The sequence below is a fragment of the Betta splendens genome, chromosome 4 (assembly GCF_900634795.4).
Source record: "Betta splendens chromosome 4, fBetSpl5.4, whole genome shotgun sequence".
NCBI lineage: Eukaryota > Metazoa > Chordata > Actinopteri > Anabantiformes > Osphronemidae > Betta > Betta splendens.
In genome coordinates this window covers 19,620,777-19,638,091 of record NC_040884.2, presented here as the reverse complement: position 1 = coordinate 19,638,091, position 17,315 = coordinate 19,620,777, and the positions used below count along the sequence as shown (strand labels likewise).

The 17,315-nt window shown below is 42.5% G+C and overlaps 4 protein-coding genes across 5 annotated transcripts; 2 read left to right on the top strand and 2 right to left on the bottom strand.

The window, feature by feature from the left end:
- Positions 1 to 1,363: 1,363 nt before the first annotated feature.
- LOC114854396 (delta-type opioid receptor-like) lies at positions 1,364 to 6,376 on the top strand. The gene is made up of 4 exons (XM_029148727.3): positions 1,364 to 1,585; positions 1,850 to 2,103; positions 3,651 to 4,003; positions 4,262 to 6,376. The coding sequence occupies exons 2-4, from the start codon at positions 1,859 to 1,861 to the stop codon at positions 4,789 to 4,791; spliced, it is 1,128 nt and encodes a 375-aa protein (XP_029004560.1). The 5' UTR covers positions 1,364 to 1,585; positions 1,850 to 1,858; the 3' UTR covers positions 4,792 to 6,376.
- Positions 6,377 to 6,979: 603 nt separating this feature from the next.
- chmp5b (charged multivesicular body protein 5b) lies at positions 6,980 to 9,866 on the top strand. The gene is made up of 8 exons (XM_029148444.3): positions 6,980 to 7,144; positions 8,195 to 8,299; positions 8,471 to 8,517; positions 8,600 to 8,693; positions 8,791 to 8,862; positions 8,945 to 9,053; positions 9,229 to 9,344; positions 9,430 to 9,866. Exons 1-8 carry the CDS (start codon positions 7,076 to 7,078, stop codon positions 9,478 to 9,480), a joined length of 663 nt encoding a protein of 220 aa, XP_029004277.1. The 5' UTR covers positions 6,980 to 7,075; the 3' UTR covers positions 9,481 to 9,866.
- On the bottom strand, positions 9,772 to 13,327 carry fastkd3 (FAST kinase domains 3). 2 transcript variants are annotated; one of them, XM_055508604.1, is made up of 7 exons: positions 12,835 to 13,327; positions 11,056 to 12,548; positions 10,882 to 10,967; positions 10,498 to 10,672; positions 10,349 to 10,418; positions 10,130 to 10,244; positions 9,772 to 10,029 (listed from the first exon to the last, which is right to left on the bottom strand). In XM_055508604.1, exons 2-7 carry the CDS (start codon positions 12,518 to 12,520, stop codon positions 9,931 to 9,933), a joined length of 2,010 nt encoding a protein of 669 aa, XP_055364579.1. In that variant the 5' UTR covers positions 12,521 to 12,548; positions 12,835 to 13,327; the 3' UTR covers positions 9,772 to 9,930. The 2 variants fall into 2 exon arrangements, with proteins under 2 accessions (XP_055364579.1, XP_029004276.1); XM_029148443.3 differs by having other exon boundaries at positions 11,056 to 12,544.
- Positions 13,328 to 14,379: 1,052 nt separating this feature from the next.
- On the bottom strand, positions 14,380 to 17,103 carry LOC114853635 (myosin regulatory light chain 2, smooth muscle minor isoform). The gene is made up of 4 exons (XM_029147231.3): positions 16,952 to 17,103; positions 15,361 to 15,558; positions 15,118 to 15,279; positions 14,380 to 14,918 (listed from the first exon to the last, which is right to left on the bottom strand). Exons 2-4 carry the CDS (start codon positions 15,542 to 15,544, stop codon positions 14,746 to 14,748), a joined length of 519 nt encoding a protein of 172 aa, XP_029003064.1. The 5' UTR covers positions 15,545 to 15,558; positions 16,952 to 17,103; the 3' UTR covers positions 14,380 to 14,745.
- Between the last annotated feature and the right edge of the window lie 212 nt (positions 17,104 to 17,315).

The following is a 17,315-nucleotide window of genomic DNA, read 5'->3' as shown; positions in this document are numbered from 1 at the left end:
AATAATTTTACATCACACTCTGGTCTAAATGTCGCAAAGCAAAGTCCAAGGTAAGATTTTTGTGCATGTGTAGAATCAATTTTCCAATAAAATCCAACCCTGACAGAGTTTATATATTAAATGTGTGGTGTTTCTTAATGTCAGGCACTTTATTGTGGAAGCAGCAGCCTGAGAAACTCAACAACACCCAACACCTGTTTGCGCCGGCAGTGTGTGTTACCTGAAGCTAGAAATCAAGAAGGCATCTGATATGAAATCGGCGGCTTCATAGTCGACAAATGAAGTAATAACTTTTCAAGCCACAAGGTGCAAATGTGGCTGTCGCTCCGAAATGAACTGGTCTAATTTACATAAATCAATTTCGACAGTTTTACCTTTAGGAGCATGATTAAAAAGGGTTTCGCCTTCACACAATGAAAATCTCATAAACTGTGTGATCCAGAGATAAACAGCTCACAGACATTATCAATATTATGTGTTACACTTATTAAGAAGACAATAAACTGTGCTCATGGATAGTTCTTCACGTCTTTAACCAGTAGGATTTGCAGAGATCAATGAGAAATGTTTCGCTCCAGAGCAGAATGCTGAGGATGGAATTTGCTGCACTGCCTCATCTGTTCTCATTACAATAAAACTTTACCTTCATTCAGCATATTTGAACATGAAGAAATTTTTAAGAGCAAATATTTGGTGTGATGCCAATAAAGAGGACCCGTTTTGTCAGCTTTTACTTCAGATTTGAAATGATGGATCATCTGTTTGTTGCCTGGTTTGAAGCCGGCCTGGCTCGTATATCATCTCCCTTTATTGTCCCCAGAAGCAGAAAAGCCCCGATCTGTCCGGTCCCAGTGGTTCTGACCCTCTGACTGCAGCCACACAGAGCTAAATATCTCCAGTCTTGTCCCCCTCACCTCTCAAGCGTCTGCTATAAAATAGACAAAACACAAAAAAAGGAACAGATTGTCCATTTTCCTTTGTAAATTGCATCCGACAGTGTGATTTTATGGCTCTGGGCACAGAGTCATGATCCAGACCATATTTTTAGATCCCTGCACCCCGTGACAATACAATTTAATGAAACTGTAAAATGAGCGTCATTTTCTCTCTTTAACCGCTTTGACAAATAAAGAGCGTCTTAATTGCGCTCAGCAGCTTCGTCTCAGTTGTGACATATGACTGTGGGAAGCTGTGTGTCTGCCTGCAGGTTACAGTCATCGCTCTGTCATCTCATATTTCGGGTAAAGATTTGGAGTGCGCGGGCGCGTGGGTGCGTGCACGCGTGTGACTGGAGGCGAAAGCGAGAGAGAGAGAGAGAGAGAGAGAGAGAGAGAGAGAGAGAGAGAGAGAGAGAGAGTCTAGCCTGATTGCGCGCCCCCTCCGCTCTCCCCGTCGGTGCGTGTGCACGAGGATCCGCAAAGCCGCCGCTGCTCCTCTCCGGACGCGCAGTGCCACCCGCAAACTTTGATGAGCCAAAACCTTCGCCAAGGCAACACAACAAATCACGAGTCATAACGGAGAGGAATCATTTTCTGGGGGGAAACGTACATTTTGCAGAGTCCGTTTCGCTGGCGCGTTGATAAAGGTGAGTAACCCGCGAGCTTCACAGTCTGTTTACAGTGCGCGTTACTCTCCAGCTTTGCGCGCATTTCTATACTTAATCATCTACAAGTGGCTTGAAAACCCGAGTAAACTTTTCAAACGACTTGTGTTGTGCGTTCGCCTCGTTACTCGCCTTAATTGGCTCGGCCAAGCTGCCGCCACCCCATTTGTCCGCCTCGTCACTTGCGCCCACCCCCCACTGGTCCACCTTTAAGTCCTATTTTGAAGCGTCTCTCCTGACACGCAGGTGACCGCCATGGAGGGCACCCCGGTGGAGATTTTGAAAGGAGACAACGCGTGTCTCTCCACGCTGCTGGAGGACTGTCCGCTCAATTCCTCCTCCTGGGTGTCCGGACCCTTGGAGAGCCGCAACGTGAGCCACGATAACAGCTGGGAGCCCGAAGGCATGTCTCCCATCATCCCCATCATCACCGCCGTCTACTCAGTGGTGTTTGTGGTCGGTTTGTTGGGCAACTGCCTCGTCATGTATGTCATCATCAGGTAAGGTCATATCATATACTTCTATTAATATTACAACTGAAATTGCCTTGGAAATTAAAAAAAATATATTGTTTAAAGCCGTCATTTTTTTGGCACATCATGAAACAGCTAATCCTCAAAGAGCCCATCATCTAGATTATAACAAACATAAGCAGATGCCCAGACAGACGAGGGTTTCTCCACAGCCTCTGTAAATGTTATTGCATGTGGAGGAGACACTGGCACCAACCCTTGGGCTTTTACTCCGACCTCCAGGCCATCTGGTCTGTGTCAGCGTGCTCTGGAGGAGACAAAGCACCTACTCGGTCAGTTCATTAAGGGAAATAATAAGTCCTGAACAGGTAAAGCTGCAGGTATTGAGGAATCGCATCACCTGGAATCTCGTTAAGTTGCATTTTGATAATAACAGGGTTAAAATTGATAGCGTTGTTTCTCATCTGGCATCAAATGTGTAAATACAGACAGTTTGTTACAGACTCCTTGAACATAATAACAATGTTCATAATTCCTCCCAACAGTCAGGTCAACGTGACGTTAATCATAACTGAAGCCAGTGGTGATTCCTCCAGCTGCACCTTATTGGGTGTTATTAACGTTGTGCGAGTGCAACAAATTTCTTCTTGATGGAATGTAAAATGCAGCAGAACCATTGAACACGCTTCGCTCCATAGACAACAATTACCCCAAATCAGATTGCTGGAGTCACCTGTGAGCAGAAAGCAATTTTATCCCCTCGGCCCCAGAAAGGCCAATACGTTCTGCTGGTTAGCTGCTCCGCGGCGGCCGATTCAGGTGACAGAGGAAGATTACGGTGATTTAGTGTAAACAAATATCTGCAATTACGCTCAGGCAAACACAGGCCACATATTACTCGTCTGAACAGACGCCATTAGTAGAAGTATCTGAAATGCCACAACATCCTTTATGTGCTTAAATAGCTTGTTGTGCTGTTAAAGCTGAACTAATCAATATTTATATACATCACCTCTTTTTTTTAGTTGTGTGGTCCACAGACAGGGGGCGTGGTCACCGTTAGCCACGCCCCCTGTCTGAACGTCTTCCACAGACCATATCATAACACTAATATTCATTTATAGTGTCAGTTTATTATAAGTAAAGGTTCATTTTTCTAAACTCCATCAACTTCCTTGATTTATCATTTTATACATTTATACGAAATTTTATTTCTCCTGTCAGCATGAGGATGTACAGCTTCAAATAAATGAATCTTGGCGATGACCCTCACATAATACTTGTGCTAAATTGTATTGTATTGCCATCATAATGGAATGAAATGAAACAATCTACTTCCGCGTGACCTGCCACCGGCAGCATGTTATACATAAGAATGAAAGTGTGAGTCAGGGAAAAAAATTACAGATTCACAGGAGCAGAATGAACTAATGGACAATGTTTAATTCATAATGAGCCAGGAGGAAGGCTTTTCTACGGCGTCAGCAGCCAATACGCGGCTGCCATGATGGATGCTCGGGGTCACGCCCCCCCCCAGCGTTGGAGGCTGACGCTGCGCTCTGCATATTTAACAGGTACACAAAGATGAAGACGGCCACCAACATCTACATCTTCAACCTGGCGCTGGCCGACGCCCTCGTCACCACCACCATGCCGTTCCAGAGCACCGACTACCTGCTCAACACCTGGCCCTTCGGCGAGGTGGTCTGCAAGGTCTTCATCTCCATCGACTACTACAACATGTTCACCAGCATCTTCACGCTGACCATGATGAGCGTGGACCGCTACGTGGCCGTGTGCCACCCGGTCAAAGCCCTGGACTTCCGCACCCCCATCAAGGCCAAGATGATCAACGTGTGCATCTGGATCCTGTCGTCGGCCGCGGGGATCCCTGCCTTCGTCCTGGGCGGCACCCAGACCAACAGCGGTGAGGGCCGAACTTCCAGTGAATTCACTGCAGGTTATTCTGACAGTCTGTCATCGCCGAGTTTTCCATTAGCCGCACTCAAACATCGCCGTCCCTGAATATAGATGATGTAAGAAAAATACAGAGTTTGGAGCATAGTTTGGCTCCAAAGTGCAGATTAGCTGCTCTGAACCATGTCACTAAATTGGCAGCAAACGGCGCAGAGTGGAATTCTATTTATTCTAAATCACTTCATTTACATTCCCCCCCCCCTTGCAGACATCACGGAGTGCGCCTTGCAGTTCCCGGAGCCCTACGTGTACTGGGACACGCTGATGAAGGTCTGCGTCTTCGTCTTCGCCTTCGTCGTGCCCGTGCTCATCATCACCGTGTGCTACTCCCTCATGCTGCTGCGGCTGAAGAGCGTGCGGATGTTGTCCGGCTCCAGGGAGAAGGACCGCAACCTGCGGCGGATCACGCGGCTGGTGGTGGTGGTGGTGGCCGTGTTCGTGGTGTGCTGGACGCCCATTCACATCTTCATCCTGGTGAAGGCGCTGGCGAGCGTGCCCGAGACCACCGCCATCATGGCCGCCTACTTCTTCTGCGTGGCCCTGGGCTACACCAACAGCAGCCTCAACCCGGTGCTCTACGCCTTCCTGGATGAGAACTTCAAGCGCTGCTTCAAGGACTTCTGCCTCTCAGCCAGGCTGAAGGGGGACAAGGTCTCGGGCAGCAAACGGCTCCCCAGCACCGTGCGGGAGGCCGCTGTTCCCCTGGAGAACCCCGACAGGACTAGCAAGCCCACATGACTAGCAGTGGAACTGTCTTCAATTTCCCACATTGGGAAGGAAGACTCGCACGACCTGGGCTTAACCCACGTCACATCAGCAATGTAGACTCTCAGTCTGACTCTGTCTCTGTAGCGGACTGATTATCCTGTCATTACTAGAGGACACGTCTCCTGACCTCATTTCAGAGATCATATGAAATCATATGAAAGTCAACATAAATCCACACAGAGAGGAATACACCAAGCTCGTCTGCATGAATTTACTTTGTCACCCACATCCTGACTATTAATTACATAAGCTGTAACAGTTATCTGCTGATTATGAATCTGCAGCCGGTTTGATGGATTTAAAATCGTATTTAAGCAGAAATGAAAGCATCGCTTGGCGCTTGAATGAAACCTGAATGTGGGGGAGTTATATCCAGCATTTTCCCTTATTTGATAACGTTTTGTAAACTGCAGCACTTCTATACTTCTTCTACTACTTCTAGGAGCTCCAGAATAAAGTTGCATTAGACATGAGTGGCAAACTTTGCTAACATTTCTCAGGAAAGTGTTTTTAAAAGGCGAGATCAAGGAGTCATGTCAGATTTTGCATCAGTGTTTTGACATGATTGAATTTTCTTTACTCATCTCTGCTTTTCATCTTGATTACCTACTATTTTTTTACTATGATCCAAGAGTGCCTTACACCGTCCAGGGTAAAGCAGGTTTGTAATGATGGACAATGTCAGAAACTATTATGGAACGTGGTTAAACAGCACTTAACATGTTAAATGTTGAAAAATGTAAGTTGATCGATGTGAGAAGTAAAAATCCTGGACTTGAATGTGCATTTAAAATTTGACAGAGGGCTCTCTACCAGCTTTGACTTCTGGACTCATGTCTAGATGGATGAGCTGTTCAATTTATGGTGTATAATATAATTCAGTCATTTTCAATGTGCTGTATGGCTTTTCCCACAATACACGTAGTCGCATTTAAATACTAGTGCAATTATTGTAAAGAAACGTCTCATCAATTACATTCTGCAAGCATTAAAAGCTGTTTACTCTGAAAATAGACAAATACACTACATTCAGTCAAAAAACAAAATATTATATCATGCAAATGATACATTTTTAAAACTTTGCACAGGCATAATAAAAATATATACAGTATTTGTAGCATGTCACTGATCACTGCAATGATGTAATCAGACACTATTTGCTTGATGGACTGTGCCGTTATTTTGATTGTACTGCAAATAGACTCTGTATCATAGACACTAGATTGAATATTAACTCATTTATCTCATTAGTTCATTTAGCTAATACTTAATTTATTCAGCATTAAAATGAATTAACATTTGGAATAAAATTCTTCAAAATCTTCATTAATCTCTCACCATAGCATGTTTACTGGTATGAAAATACAAAACCACATGTTCTGGGAGACATTATATTAAACGTCACTGTGGCCAAGGTTTTAATATTTTTCCCAGTGTTTGTGTTTGTTGTTTAAATCTGCGACTGTATATTGGCTTTGTCTGCTGTCAGATGAGCAGCAAGAGCAAAACATCCTGTCTGTGAAAGTGCTATATTAAAGCAAATTATTTAAATCCACTCTGATTCTCTTCTCCTTCAACTTATCGTGCTGCCAACAAGGCTTTGGAAATTCTCCGTAGTGTGCAGCAGCATTAACTATCTGGATTTTTCTCTTCTTAAATCATTACCTTGAAGATAAATATAATATTATAATAATATATAATATTAATAATATATAATATTTTTTATAAATATTAGCTGGAGCCTGCAGCATTAGTCTTACTGTGTGTTAGCAGCGCCCTCCAGTGGAGATAATACGACATGACAACGTAGTTTCCGCTCAAGAGCAACAGCGAACTATTGCAAACTTAATGTCCACGAATTAATCTAATTATTGAGTAAATACAGTTAACCCCACGTCACTTTAACAATTGAAATGTGAAGCTGATATATTCTTTTCAACCAGTCAAGGTTTGACGTAGAAATAAAAGCTCTTGTCAAAAACAGACATCAGTGAATCAGGCCAAAGGTAAAAACTAAAATAATGCTACAATATTTATAATTAATGTATTTATTCTTGAACAATTATTATTAAAACCCGACACTCCCATAACAACCCTTAATAATTAAAATATAAGGTGGCTGATGGAGTCATGATCGTGTGACTTCTCTGACGTCACCTCAAAGTCTCTTCCGGGTGTTTTCCCTCAGCTGGACGGTGTCTGTCAGCGAAGCAACCTCGGTTTCTTGTTCCTTTTAAGCCTTAATTTTGCCAGAATGAACCGTATATTTGGCAGAGGAAAACCCAAAGGTCCACCACCGAACCTTACAGACTGCATAGGATCCGTGAGTATCATCTTAACTCGACTGTTTGGACGTTTTCCCCAAACAAAGTAAACAAAGCGTAGTCGGGTAGCTGTTAGCTAACTGTTAGCCAAGTTTGTAAGCACAAACAAGGCCAGAGTTCGTCATGTTTGTCAAACATTTTGTCCCAATAAAGGGGCTCAGTGTCAGATTAATCATTTGTTACACTATCAGTGACAGGTCGGATCATCAGGAAGGCCATTCAATTCAAATACCTACAGAGAAAATCAGGGCATTTTTATTATTATTTTAACCAAACAACAGTTTGTGTGTTTGGTTAATGAATCAGCGTTATGTAACGTAAAGCAGGAATTTGAGCCATTTGACTGTTTCATAACAAAATTTGTGTGATTCTCTGCGTGACATGGGCGATGTCAACCTGTTAAACAGGTTGTTTGTCCGGGCTGAGCCTCTGTTACCTGATAGAAACTGACTCGCTAGGTGGAAGCAGATGATCCACAGGGATGTCGTTATAAGTTCTGCATGAATATGTCATGAAGTTAGATTAGAGTAACCCAGCTAAACAAAGAGACAAATAGAAGGTTCATCATTTGATTGTTTTGAATATTGTCCAATATGAAACATTTGTGTCTGGCAAAGTCGTTTAAGCCAGTAAACTGGAAAACAGATCTTATTTAAAGAACATAAATGTGGGCCTTCAGTATTAAACTTTGATTGTGATTGGGTACTAATAGGTGTGTCATTGTGTATGATAGTACGGCAGCTTACAAGAAACCCCAGGTAACATGTAACATGTAGTAAACTATAGGCCTTCTTTGTAGCTGTTAATATTATTCTTCCCAAGTCAACCTTCAGGGGAACATTAAGTAACAAATAAAAAACAGGAACCTAAAGCAGCCTGATACTGCAATGAAAAACAACCAAGAGTCAAAGCTGTCCTGTAAAGAAATAGGGCTTTAAACCCCTCCAAGCTGGAGAACGAACCACAGGTTCAGATTTAACCCCAGTTAAACTTCATCTAAAGGAAATATTGAGTGATGGTTGATAGTCTTCTTTGTTTTCTGGGGTTAGGTTGACTCTCGGACAGAGTCCATCGATAAGAAAATTGCCAGACTAGATGCTGAACTTGTAAAATACAAGGATCAAATGAAGAAGATGAGAGATGGGCCTTCAAAGGTGAGTACGACAATGTAACATTCTGTAAGACTTCAGACTGTCTACATTGGACAGTTAGGGAAAATTACAGTTAGAACCAAATGAGTCCTCTGCTCTGTTTGTTATATAATATTGTGTTTATTGTGGTTGTTTGGTTCATGTCATTTGTTTAATCTCTTTTTGTTCTACTAGAACATGGTTAAACAAAAAGCCTTGAGAGTTCTGAAACAGAAGAGAATGTAAGTTGTCTTTGTTTTTTTTAGCTCACACTCTTTGAGTTATTATATAGGCTCATATTCATATTGTCATTGTCCCCTGCAGGTATGAGGGCCAAAGAGATAACTTGATGCAGCAGTCCTTTAACATGGAACAAGCGAACTACACAATCCAAACACTTAAAGACACTAAAACCACAGTAAGAGACATGGAAATATTAAATCGTACACCTGCAAAGTTTCTTCCTTCTAGAAATCTTAGGTTTAGCTTCAGATGCTAATATCAGTCTATTTTAGGTTGATGCCATGAAAACTGGCCTTAAAGAGATGAAGAAAGCTTACAAGAATGTGAAAATCGATAAGATTGAGGTTCGTATTAAAACAAGTCTCACTGATGCTTAGTGCGAGTAAATGGATGAAAAATAATCTGGGAATTGACCCTCATGTTCAGGATCTTCAAGATCAGCTGGAGGACATGATGGAGGACGCTAATGAAATCCAAGAGGTGATGGGCAGAAGCTATGGCACACCTGATATTGATGAGGATGACTTGGAAGCAGGTCAGGCAGACACTAATGCGCTCTTTGTATTCCTTCTATTCGCATTCTGATAAACCCTGCAACACTAACAATATTTTCACTTGACATTAGATGCGATTACGCCAGTTCTTTATTACAGAGCTGCTCTTGCTAATCTTTGCTACTTGTGGTTTCCTCTAATGAATGTTGTCCACAGAGCTGGATGCATTGGGCGATGAGTTTCTGATGGATGACGACAGCTCGTACCTGGATGAGGCTTCATCAGCTCCGTCCATCCCAGAGGGTCTGCCAGGCGCCACGTCGACCAACAAGGTACTAAAGGTTTAATGAAATGTCTAATCTCAGTTTTCACAAGTCAGATTTTAATGAAAGGTTCTCCTTGTGTTTGTGTTTTCAGGATGGCGTGCTGGTGGATGAGTTTGGCCTTCCTCAGATTCCTGCCTCATAAAGCAGCCATCAGAACACTGCTGGTTTTACATGTACCATAGCCTTATTTGTATGTATCCAACTGACACTCCAGCTTTAGATGGCAGCAATGAAAACCAAAGCATCTATCAAATAGTGGAGAGTGAAAATAATGCAGGTTTCTTAATTAAAAGTTGTGACAACTCGGTGAGCTTCATGTGTGTCCGAGGTGATTGTTGGAATTTTGAATATCTTACATTTGTACAGTTTCTGCAGCTCCTTCTTTCCAAGAACGAAATAAATTATATTTTTCAAACAGTAATTTGACTTTAAATGTACAAAACATTTTTATTCACAATGTACAAGTAACTTTGCTGTCAACTCAACTGTGTGGAAGATCTTAAATAAATACACTGATTTGGCAATGACTATAGCAAATATAATTATGGATTTCTTTTGAGGGAAAAAAGCCAACAACAGCAGACTGTATTAATCACCAGCTCAGTCTGTAAGTGTGAGGGAAGATCTTTTGGTGCAGATACTCCACCACGCTGGACTTGCTTTGGAGTTTTTCAAATTCATAGTAAGGAATCTAGAATGAAACGAGACATCACAGGTTGGACCACACACATATCTAACATCTAGTAGATGGGGAAAATATGAATTTTAAAACTGATTTGTGCCAAACTGACCTGAACAACTTCATATCCCAGGAGCCTCAGGTGTCGCTGCTTGATGGCTTCTTTCCCAAGCAGCTGCCTCATGTTAGTGGTGAATCTCTCTTGTCCGTCAATACAAACAGCTATTCTGTATCACAGATAACCAGGGACAATGTTGTAATAATAAAAACCCTCCTCATCCTGCAGACAGATGTTGTGATTAGTACAGAACATATCTAGGAACACATTTACCTCTTATGTACATCATCAATGTGACTGGCAGGCAGCACATAACCATCTTCATCAAGTTTTATTTCTACATCTGCAACATAGAAGATATTAACCTTTAGATACAGAACAGGAATAAGTCATGTGATGAACCGCTGGTGTGTGTATGTTACCAAGCGTGTAGCAGTATGGCGTCAGAACCCTAGATCCAAAATATGAGCGAGCCCCAAGCAACTTAATGAGTCCAGTTTTCACAGCATTATACAGCTGTCGATCCACTGGCGTCTCCAGAGAGGATCCATACATGTGGAAAGACTTGATGCGGTACTTTAAAAGAAGTTTAGGACTCTAACGGAAAAAATGCAAAACATGGGAGGAGAATAAATAAGATGAAATTTATAGAGAGGCTAAAAGAACAGGTGGATGTTTTATTATGTAAGTGGAATGTACTGAACGTCACCTACTGATGACGTTAGGTCAGAGGGTGTGTGCTCTGGTTTTTGGCTGCTTTTTAAGATAACAGATTCAATCCTCTGGCCTGTTTTTAAACTCCTCACCTCATAAAAAGGACACTCCAACTTCACGGTAATGTAGAGCTGAGTCAGTTGTGCCAAAATGAATCGATCCAAAACTGTGCCCTGCTCTGCAACAGAGACACAACAAACAATGAGGAAAAAAAACATTTGATTTCATATGGATTAATTCTTGGAACATTCCCTCCCTGTATTTACCTTGCAGTTGCTGCAGAAAGTAACTGCTGAAAACTTTGGAGAGAAAATTAATAGGATACCTCCCCACGAGGATGCAGGAGTGAAGAAGGTTCAGGATTGCTTGAGGCTGGAACTGTGAAAAGCGTGTATGCAGGATGTTTTCAACTTTCCGGAAAAGCTCGCCCGCATTGGGAGGGAGGTATCCCAGCTTCCCAAAAGCCATAATCTGCCTTGCCACTTGGTTGGTGTTGTAGTCGTCTGCTCGGTACACAAAGCTCTCAGCGACGGCATCCAACACAGTCGGGGACAGGATGTTCCTCCAGCTGAAGAACTCCATCACCTTGGTTATTGTCTCTGGGTGGGAGGTGAAGGCCACTGTGGGAACATACCTCTCCATCGCCTTCTCAAAATAATGGTCACTGTGACCAAAGTGCATCAGTGCCCCAAGCACAAGAGAGAGCTCCTCGTCAGTGAAGTAAGATATATGCCGCACAGCCTGCTTACACAGACTAGTCACTAAAGGCATGGCCTGGATTTGATTCAGAGTGACCAGAGCACTAAGCAGCACACTGACGTCACCTGGATCCATACGAGAGGTGACCGTCACAGCATGGGTGTGCAAGGCATTCAGCAGGTCCCTGTATTTAGCATCCTGACCAATGCCACTTTGCAGAAGTCTATAAACAGCAACAAGGTCTGCAAGGCTCCACTGGGCAGGTGACTGTCTCTGAATTTCCCCCATCACCTGCTTCAGCATCACACATCCAGGGCCTTCAATGGCCAACATTGCCTGGCCTAAGGTACACAGCAGCCCTATACTCATCTGGCCTCGGCCCAGTCTCTCCTGGCTCTCAGACACAAGGCGCACCATCAACATGCTCCAGGGGTCCAAAAACAGGCGTGTGCAGGCAAACAGGGCTGACACCACCCCAGCATCTGTCAGATGACCAGAGTCCTGCTCCAGCTGGAAGCACAGAGCTCTTATTGTGTCCTTCTCCAACACTGATGGATCCCTCAGAGAGTTTTCCTCCTGCTCCAGGTCGGCTACGCGGTGAAGTGCTGCTGCAGCCATGGTGTCGGACAGGAGCTCCACTGAGCGCAGCAGTTTAAAGACCTGTCTGGATGTGGAGCAGCTTCCTAGACGATGCTGGAACGCCTGCTCCTCGGCTACTGGGGGTCGGTGCAGCTGGGTTGGACAGAACTGCGGAACTGTCCGGAATTCTCCTACAGAGGTGCTGGCCACAAATACCGGCTCCCTGATGTTGGTGGCCAGGCTCCTGACCCGGAAGTTTGACTGGACCCTTCTGCAGCCTTGTGTTCTGGTGCAGCAGCCAGCTGTGCTATACAAGCAGGCTACACAAACGCGCTGACCTTCACTGCTGGTGCTCAGCACCTTGGTGAAGGAGCTGAAAGTTCCAGCAGGAGGGCAACGTTGAATCCCGAACTGCCCGAGCAGCGGAAGTCTCTGGATCTGCTTCAGAGCCATGACCCTGATCCAAAACGCCCCGTGCTAACTCACAGTGAGAAAGTTTACAATTAAAAAAGTGGTTTCGAAGAAGGTCATATACAGATTCGATTCAAGTCTATACTATGTTGGAAAATAGAGAACAAAGCGGTTAATGCTGGAAGTACGCAGCTCCCCCCTTAATCTCTCTTCTGTTTACTAAATCAACCTCGTAGATAGCTAGCATTAGCTTCACAACATGCTAACTCCCTGCAAGCCCTCAAATCACTTAGGTTACTAACTTTTCCTTAAGCTAAAACTCCAGGTCATAGTGATAAAAATAATAAAAAACATACCTGGACCTTGCAACAGAGACTCATAACCAGAGAACAGGTGTCATTAGCAAGAGTGACAGCAGGAGAAAGCTACATAACGTGGTTATGAGTCGTGAGACGTTCGTGTTCGCCACAGAAGTCCAAGCTTCGGGACATTATCTCAATGTTTTCGTTTGTGTTTTGGTCACTTTTTACAACACACGTCAACCACTACTACTTAAAGAAGCTGGGTTTATGCTGTGTCTCATATGAGACTCAACAATGACGTTTGCGGATAATAAAGAGAAAAGACAAAACTGTTGCTAAATTTCCAGCAGCAGTAAACCTACAGTCGCTGAGGTTGGACGCAGAAAATCGCAGTGTCATGCACACTTGCACTTTTTAAAAGCGATATATGATCATCAACAAAAAAATTGGTTAATTGTAGCTTTTAGTGCCTCCTGCTGTCGTTTGTTTTTGAGCGAAGCGCAGTGAATCTCAAATGACCTGTATTTTTCTGTTGAAGTACCGCTACTCCTTAGACCAAGTGAACGTAGCATTACGTTGCTAATGGTAGAGGGCGCTATAAGGCTGCACAGCCGATGAGCGTGACCCGTTTTCGTCGTCGTTTATATTCCAGGTTACTAATTTTTCCAGGGGTCCTAAACAGGCGTGGGGATTAAATTTAACATTGAATATGCGGAATTACATTTAACTTTATTGTCCCCAAGGGGAAACTCTCGAACACAAGCTATTTGAATGGGTAAACAATGGTAGAACCAATATCAAGTTTCCTATTTCAATTCATCAGAACTTTAGTGCATTGTTATAATTTTAGGACAAAAAAATTCTGGTGGTACGTATATAGCGCTTTAACCACCCTTCTAGGATCCAAAGTGCTTTACACTACATCTCATTCACCCGTTTGGGGGTCACACACTGATGCCAGCAGCTGCCATGCACTGGCGCTGGCTTAAAACATCAGGGGCAACATGGGGTTTAAGGTCTTGCCCAAGGACACCTCAACATATCGATCACAGCGAGGGCTCGAAGCACCAACCTTGCAATGACAGGAGGACCTCCCTACAGACTGCGCTATTGCCCCACTCTATCAAATCCCATTTAAAAGATTCTGACATACAGCCAGTTTATATGTGTGTGTGTGTTATATCAATATGTTGAGTACTTCAGACTGTGCTGCTACTCCAGAAGGACGTACAGCATGCTTAGGGACAGCTCCACTATAGGACACTGTTTCAGTTCATATCAGCAGTAAGTGATAAACGTTATGGCATTTTACTGCTTGAATATTTTAAAACTTGTCCGATAGCTTTGTTTTCTCAGCACATCTCCTTGATAAGGGCTCTATTAGTTAGTCGTACCCGTCACAATATTTAGGCAGTGTTCTTCTTACACTTAGTTATTTTAACAGTGCCTGGCCCTGCACAGATATTTAGCCACTGCTCGTCAGCACACGCTGAATGAACTTAAGAGCAAATGCATCAAGACCTGACAAGTACAGATGGAGGAGAAAATGGTGGTAAGGAATTTTAGTTACCCACTGAAAAATAAAGACAAAATGTTACATGTACTTCAGCTGGCATTTATGGAAGGGAAACAGCAAAATACAACATGATAGAGGGCTTTATTTTAAAAAGTTTATATTATAAAATGTAAAAATTCAGCTAAACCCGATTACATAAATTGCAAAGACTTATCCCTTAGAGCTTCCAAAGTGCTGCCACATTACACAAAAGAAAAAAATTCACAACACTTTTTTTTCTTTCCATCAGAGATGTGTACTTTTGGCAATACTGGAAGTTCACACCAAAATAAAGTGGATAGTTATTGCTTTGGTTTGTTTGAAACGGGTTTTATACTGGAGTTGGGAGATGCAGCACACTTTTCTAGCTGACTGAAGAGAGGCAGAGAGGAATATGCTGGAACAGCTCTTTAATCGTCCTTATCCTTGGCACCATGCTTTAGGATGCGTGTGAACTCCACATAGTTGAAGTTGTTTTTCTTGTCAATGGGAGCCTCCCTGAAGAGCTCGTCCACCTCCTCATCTGTAAACCGGTCACCCATTGTTGTGAGCAGCTCTCTGAGGTATTCTTCTTGGATGAAGCCTGAGGGAGGAACAAAGTCAGATCAAATTAGACAACACAACACCAGTCAACTGAAGAATTTTTTTTTTTTTTTTAATGCAGCGATTCGTAAAAAAACTTTACCAGAGCGAAAATTAATTACGGACTCATAACTCAAGACAAAGCATGCTGGAAATTTACTATAACATGACTACCACAAAAAGCAAGTGTCAGAATGTACCTGTCCCCTCCTCATCAAAGCAAGCAAAAGCATTTCTGATCACATCTTCAGGGTCTGTGCCATTTAGTTTCTCGCCAAACATGGTGAGGAACATAGTGAAGTTGATGGGCCCAGGAGCTTCGTTCATCATGGCCTCCAAGTACTCATCAGTTGGATTTTTACCTGTATAATAAAAGTCACGGGTTAGCCGAGTTAAACCTGAGGATGAAATATAAAATGGTCTTCAAGGCTCTTCCTACTGACCCAGTGAGGCAAGCATATCGTGAAGGTCCTCTTTGTCCACAAACCCATCACGGTTCTGGTCAATCATGTTAAAAGCCTCCTTGAACTCCTGAATCTGAGACTGGTCAAACATGGCAAAGACATTGGAGGTGGCGCGCTGAGGGCGCTTCTTGGTGGTCTTTCCCTTTGCCCTTTTGCTCGACATTTTGACTGTTTTTTCTAGGGACATCAAAACAAAATAAGATTTTGCAGTTAAATTATTAAAACAATTACTGTACAAAACATTTGTGCTTTATTAAATTAAAAATGTATTTTAAATGGTTTCATTTTATTTTTAGTAATTTATGTCTCATTTTAAAAAGATCGAAGATTTCTAAGATGGAAACCATAAATAACTAATTATTGAAGTTAGAACAAAACATGATCAAAGATAAAGTGGATAATTCCATTACTTAGGATATCATCCAGTCATTCATGCACACATCTCAGCTGCTGGGCTATTTAATTCTTTGGCAGTGAATCCCTAGTGTGGTGTCCCTCAGTGAGCTATAAATGGAAATGTTCCTCATCTTTCTAGGTTGATCAGCTCACTGCCTTTGCAGAGGCCAGGAAAATTACTGATGTGAGGACCGATGCCCAATTCAGGCAATGTCTCGAACGCAGACTTGAACTGTCCTACATTCATTTTATGCTGACAGGAGTCAATGTTTTTGTTTCATGGTGTGGATGGAAAAAGGATTCAAACATCTGGGGCAGGCTTTCATTTGGTTCAGTCACAAGGGTTGATTGAAGTGGCAATTTGTTTAATGGGAATTAGGGAAAGAAACATGAATCTGACTTAGGACTAGCTAGTCATTATTACACAACTACTACTTAACCTAATTAAAAGTTAAAGCTTCAGGAAGTACCTTTAACGTGTTTTGTTAGATAGGCAAACTGTAAAAAAAAGTGCAACTCATTGAAGTTAAAAGCAGCAAACGCGAACACAGGAGGTTTAAAACAAAGAAACATTAACGGACCTCTAAAGTAAAGACAATTTTCTTAACGACAGATGGGCGTCACAAGACTTAGATTAAATCATTTTAATGTACCAAAAATAGGTATTGCCTGCAGGCGAAATCATAATATTTGTCATTGACTTAACTGAACGAATGATCATATAGCTCATTATAAACCCAAATACATTCGTGCTGACTTGTTTTAAAAAGTGATGTCACCACAAACATCATCTCAGTGTTAAGTCGTTCAATGACGCTAGACTCTGTCCAGCGGCCTTTTTGGAAACACGTTAAACAACCAAATTACATGCGCCCAGAATCAGGAGTCCACTAACAACATGTTATCGACTAAAGACTACATTTCTAAAGCTAAGAATCAATTTCTCAAAAAAAAAAATCGTTTATTTGCGGCCTCTCCGGTTTGGTTGCGTTAGCTTTCTCTGCAACTAGCCGCTAACAGTTAGCCGTGTTTTCATACGACACTAAAACAATATATAACAGCATGATATTCCAACATGAAGCTATAAAATTAACGACAGCTCAATGATATCATAGCAACAAAACACTTGTAATATAGCTAGCTGTAGTACAGAAAATGAAAAATTAACCGTTACCTTACACAAGCCGATACTCGTCAGCTAACCCGCTGCTCTTTTACTCAACCACCGCCCTTCACTTCCTCATAACAACGATGGGTTCCGCGCAGAACAGCAGAACGAACCACTTGGTCAAAGTAGGGGTGTCACGTATAGCACAATTCATAATTAATTGTTTTAAACATCAGATCTGGCCTTTTGTAAGGATGAGCGCTAAAGGTGTAGAATGTCAGCTACACATTAAGTGAAACACAATTGCTACCTTTTAAAAACTTCGTGTGCTAAAACTCAGGATGTACATTGCAACCCCCCGTCAGGTAGTGTAACTTCCAAAAACACTCCTTTTCCTGACGTTCCTGGATATGTCCTTTTAAGGAGAGAG

What these genes read in the sequence shown, in the direction of transcription:
- LOC114854396 (XM_029148727.3), top strand. Translation starts at nt 1,859, where the DNA reads ATGGAGGGCACCCCGGTGGAGATTTTGAAAGGAGACAACGCGTGTCTC. An exon ending in GTCATGTATGTCATCATCAG is followed by an intron (nt 2,104 to 3,650) that starts GTAAGGTCATAT and finishes CATATTTAACAG; the next exon opens with GTACACAAAGATGAAGACGG. An exon ending in CGGCACCCAGACCAACAGCG is followed by an intron (nt 4,004 to 4,261) that starts GTGAGGGCCGAA and finishes CCCCCCTTGCAG; the next exon opens with ACATCACGGAGTGCGCCTTG.
- chmp5b (XM_029148444.3), top strand. Translation starts at nt 7,076, where the DNA reads ATGAACCGTATATTTGGCAGAGGAAAACCCAAAGGTCCACCACCGAAC. An exon ending in TGAGAGATGGGCCTTCAAAG is followed by an intron (nt 8,300 to 8,470) that starts GTGAGTACGACA and finishes TTGTTCTACTAG; the next exon opens with AACATGGTTAAACAAAAAGC. An exon ending in TGAAAATCGATAAGATTGAG is followed by an intron (nt 8,863 to 8,944) that starts GTTCGTATTAAA and finishes CCTCATGTTCAG; the next exon opens with GATCTTCAAGATCAGCTGGA.
- fastkd3 (XM_029148443.3), bottom strand. Translation starts at nt 12,858, where the DNA reads ATGAGTCTCTGTTGCAAGGTCCAG. An exon ending in CTTTCTGCAGCAACTGCAAG is followed by an intron (nt 10,968 to 11,055) that starts GTAAATACAGGG and finishes TCTCTGTTGCAG; the next exon opens with AGCAGGGCACAGTTTTGGAT. An exon ending in TGGGATATGAAGTTGTTCAG is followed by an intron (nt 10,030 to 10,129) that starts GTCAGTTTGGCA and finishes GTTTCATTCTAG; the next exon opens with ATTCCTTACTATGAATTTGA.
- LOC114853635 (XM_029147231.3), bottom strand. Translation starts at nt 15,544, where the DNA reads ATGTCGAGCAAAAGGGCAAAGGGAAAGACCACCAAGAAGCGCCCTCAG. An exon ending in CGATATGCTTGCCTCACTGG is followed by an intron (nt 15,280 to 15,360) that starts GTCAGTAGGAAG and finishes TTTATTATACAG; the next exon opens with GTAAAAATCCAACTGATGAG. An exon ending in CTTTGATGAGGAGGGGACAG is followed by an intron (nt 14,919 to 15,117) that starts GTACATTCTGAC and finishes TTCCTCCCTCAG; the next exon opens with GCTTCATCCAAGAAGAATAC.